This window comes from Colletotrichum acutatum (assembly GCF_030867785.1).
Source record: "Colletotrichum acutatum strain CBS 112980 chromosome Unknown BDZ83scaffold_361, whole genome shotgun sequence".
In the NCBI taxonomy this organism is placed as follows: Eukaryota; Fungi; Ascomycota; class Sordariomycetes; order Glomerellales; family Glomerellaceae; genus Colletotrichum; species Colletotrichum acutatum.
Genome location: NW_026849355.1, coordinates 628 through 4,669, shown reverse-complemented (window position 1 = coordinate 4,669; position 4,042 = coordinate 628). Strand labels below are relative to the sequence as shown.

Here is a 4,042-nt window from a genome sequence, read left to right as displayed (position 1 = left end):
CCACCAGTAGCCTCCTCCGAGACGCCGGCTTACCGTCAGCCAAAGTCGCCTTAGAAGGCGTCCGTTTACGGGCCGCAGTCCGACTACAGAGGATTGATCGCCGACACCCGCTAGTCGCGCGGCTCTCCCAGCAGGGACAGCAACAGACGAGACTACAACGGACGGCTGAACTTCTGCCAAGATGCGGAAGACCAACGTTCCTCCAATCACAGTACCTGCCAAGCTCACAGGATCAGATAGTAGTTCAATGCAAAGAAGAGGCTGCGAAAGCTTTCGAGCGCTGGCTAAAGACAGTACCGGAAAGCCATATGATCGTCTTCTCGGACGGCTCCAGGGCGACGAACGGAGCCGTGGGGTACGGCTTCGTCATCTACCGAGACTCCAAACGCATAGCGCAAGGGTGCGGCCGACTCGGACTAGCAGAAGTGTTCGACGCCGAGGTCGAAGGGGCGCGAACCGGCCTCAGAAGGGCTCTGCTCACCAATCGCGGTCATCCAATCCACATATGTATCGACAACACCAGCGTTATACAAGGCATCCGCGGCAAGGCGCCGGACTCGTCACAAGACGCGTTCCTCGAAATCCAAGAAGCGGCCAGGATATTTGATATACGGACGCACTGGTCCCCGGGACACCAGGGCATCGAAGGAAACGAGGCCGCGGACCGGCTGGCCAAAGAAGGAACGACACTGCCGGCGCGGATGGGTCAAATGGCAACACTAGCGGGCATCAAGCGGCTTGCAAGGGAAAAATTACAAAGCCAGCACAGGAGATGGTGGTATAAAGAGCGAAGGCCGCGGTACGCGGACTTGGGGCTTGAGGCAGCTCTGTCCAGCCCTCCTGAACTGGCCTTGCCGCGGGCTACGTTACATCACCTGCTGGCGGCACGATCGGGTCACGGGGACTTCGAGCAATATCACCGACGTTTCAACCACGACGACGCTCTAATGATGTGCTCTTGTGGAGAGGCGAAAGACGTGGACCACCTGGTCTACTGTCGACTAACGCTGGCGAGGAGGCAACGGTGGCCGACCCTCCACTCTCGCAGTATGCCCGAGCCCATAGGTCCTATGGGATCTCTCGAGGCCTACTTCAAGAGATTAATCACCGACCCACGAGGCTTCGAGGCCTTTCTCCGCGTGACGGACTTCTTCCAGAAGATCTGTCTGCGGTAGCAGCATCCACACCTAGGTAGATGTGAGTGCGGACTACAAAGAACCTCCCGATTCCAAGGGACGATTTGGGAAAGAATGAAACTGGGGCACCAGCGGGAACCGGGGACAGACAGAACGCGTAGTGGCCACAAGGCATGATTTGGAGGACGATGTAAAGAGACGACGTACTGTAGAGTAGGTAGCCTTGGCTCACGGCCCTCCACGCCATATACCCTTCGGGAGGTCTGCGGTAAGGGCTCTAGCCCGGCCGCCACGGCGTTAAATACAACAACAACAACAACAACAACAACAACAACAACAGTACCGGAAAGATAAAAAGCAAAGAATGTGCCAGCAAAAGGAATATTGGGGACAATAAGTAGGACGGCACAAACTAGCTGTAAAGCGATGGCCAGAGTAGCCATAGGGATGCGAGTGCCAGTGACATCCATATGCCAGGCAGCAAACATGTTCGAGACAATTCCAACAGCTTGAACCCCAAGAGGAAATGTGTTGATCTGGCTCTGTGAGAAGTGGGACGATTGATACTTGAGCCAAATGAGAAAGTTGTTTTGAACTGCCCAGGCCTCCAAGGTGGCGCACACTGGAGACCAAAATAAAAGAATCCAGCTTATGCAGTGTCAGCTGAATTCAAATTACAACGGCGTTCACAAAGCTTACAAAGTGGGTGACATAACCAATCGTTTCATCAGTGATATGGGATTGATACTATGCCCTCCTTCTTTGATAGGCGGAAGGCGGCTAACCGCTAGCTTCTTCTCAGAGTCGCTCAAGTACAATGCCCTGGTGTTCTCTGGAATATCAGGGAAGTAGTAAAACCCGAAGAATGCAACTGGAAGAGTGATAATGCCATCTTGGGGCCAATTAGCGAGCTTCAATTTGACCTTGATGGAAGTATCTTACCAATGAGGAACACCCACTGCCAGCCTCCGAGGCCACCTAGGCCACCCATGCCTTTGTAGATGGCCGCCATCATCACTCCAGCGAACATGGTCCCGACTTGACCAGAAGCAGTGAAAATAGCCGTTCTCTTTGCAATTTCGCTAGGGGTATACCATGATCCAATGATGTAAATAGTCCCTGCATATGTGCTAGCTTCAGCTAATCCAAGGAAAAACCGAACGACACACAGTTGTGTTACGGTCTTGACTGTAGCGCTGACCATGGTCAACCTTTTCATTGACATAAGCTTCTCATTTTTGAAGTTCCACGTGTAAAAATTGAGTGGGATGCTTCAGGTTGTTACTTACGCAGCCCAAACTACTACCATTGACGGAAGCCAGATTCTTGGCGGCACCTTTTGAATGATTAGCCCGTGAGGGATTTGACCAATCGCCATGCTTCCGTATTGTCAGTTGCTGCCAGGTGCTATCGCTAGTGCCATATTGTGATGAAATCACTCACCCAGCAGTTGTGACCGAAAGAACAGTGTTATAATCATGTCCTGACATGTGGAGAGCCTCGCGCAGCCCAGCAACCTGTCATACAAATCAGTACACCTTGGAGAGATTAGGAAGACGTTTTTGACTTACATAGGCATTGGCAAAGGCGGCTCGATCCGTAGGCAAGTAAGTAAAACGGAAGATCACCTTCAAGAATGGCTTACTTGACAAGCAAACGTACCTAGAAAGTTGAAAAAATAACTTAGACAACAATAAGTCTGGCATGAAGATCAGCAGGTAGTCGAAGGCAAGCAAGCAAGCTTCCTATCAAATACCAAGATGAAAAAGTCTGATAAATCAGTCAGATATAAAGCAGCAGCCAGAGAACGCATGGAACGCGAAATTTCGACTCACCAATTTTCTGTACGAGTCGTCTTTCTTCCTTAGTTTTGGCCCCTTCTCCAAGGAAGAAAGCTGCAAGACTCCGGTCAGACTGATTCCAAGGTAAGCTCTGCACCATAGCGCAACGCAACTCACTTCTGACTTTCTCTCCGGCGGATCTCTTGTCGGTCGACATGATCTTGGAGGCCTTCATTTTCAGCATTGCTACACTTCAATACACTTTTGGCGCGTTGACGTGAATGAAGAATGAAAAAGAGAGTCATCCACATCACAACACGACTTGCGTGGAGATAATATGATTAATTGCGTCCCCGCTATATTAGCGATTATCTTGAAAATCTGATAATTCGCCCCGGGAGCATGCTCGCTGGGGTTTCCTCCGAAATATCCTTGCCAAGAATCCGTTTCACAAGCGAACAGAAAATCTTGCTAAGGCAATGATGGTTGACTTCCCGATCTGGGGAACTTGTCGTATAAGCGACCGTTACCGAGCATGACATCCTTGTAATCACCGTCAAGTCGGGATAAAGTCGAGTCAGATCCACGGTTTCCACCAGCTGTTTTGACTTATCGGAGAGATGGCCGGGCACACGAGGTCGCCATCTTCGTACTCGGTGGAGACCATGCAGACGAGGTTCGCGGCCCAAACTCCTTGGTCATCAAATCATAAACACTACTACCCTGTATAAATCATATAATCAGGTTGATAAAAAGCACTTACCATGTATAACTGGACATTCTCACCCTGTTGCACTATTGCTAACTGTTTGGTCAATGGTGTGTGCCTCCTGTCAAATTGATACTAGGAGTAATCGTTGGTGTGAAAGCTGCCACCTTTCTTCTATTGGTTCACTTTAAGCTCATTGAGCATCTCCACACCATACGAACCTAAAATCTAACTGTGTGGAGTTTCATCCGAACCTCCGAGCCTCCGAGCCGAGCACTGGTGAGTCAGCGAACTTGACCCATAACTGCTCCCTGAGCGAACATGGGCAATGTCTTTGGTTTGTTTCAGGGTCACTTTAAATGAACCAACATATGTGCCCCGTAGCTTGTCTTTATTCGGAAACTTTCTTCGGGGAA

General features: G+C 50.3%; 1 protein-coding gene across 1 annotated transcript; it reads right to left on the bottom strand.

Annotated features, from left to right (window-relative positions):
- Nucleotides 1–366: 366 nt before the first annotated feature.
- Nucleotides 367–3,656, bottom strand: BDZ83DRAFT_775704 (major facilitator superfamily domain-containing protein; the record flags this gene model as incomplete). Its single annotated transcript, XM_060515451.1, is given in 10 exon segments — nt 367–416; nt 996–1,068; nt 1,463–1,784; nt 1,836–2,028; nt 2,079–2,347; nt 2,426–2,515; nt 2,580–2,653; nt 2,675–2,764; nt 2,782–2,835; nt 2,985–3,656. 10 exon segments carry the CDS (start codon nt 3,159–3,161, stop codon nt 367–369), a joined length of 1,392 nt encoding a protein of 463 aa, XP_060357011.1. The 5' UTR covers nt 3,162–3,656.
- Between the last annotated feature and the right edge of the window lie 386 nt (nt 3,657–4,042).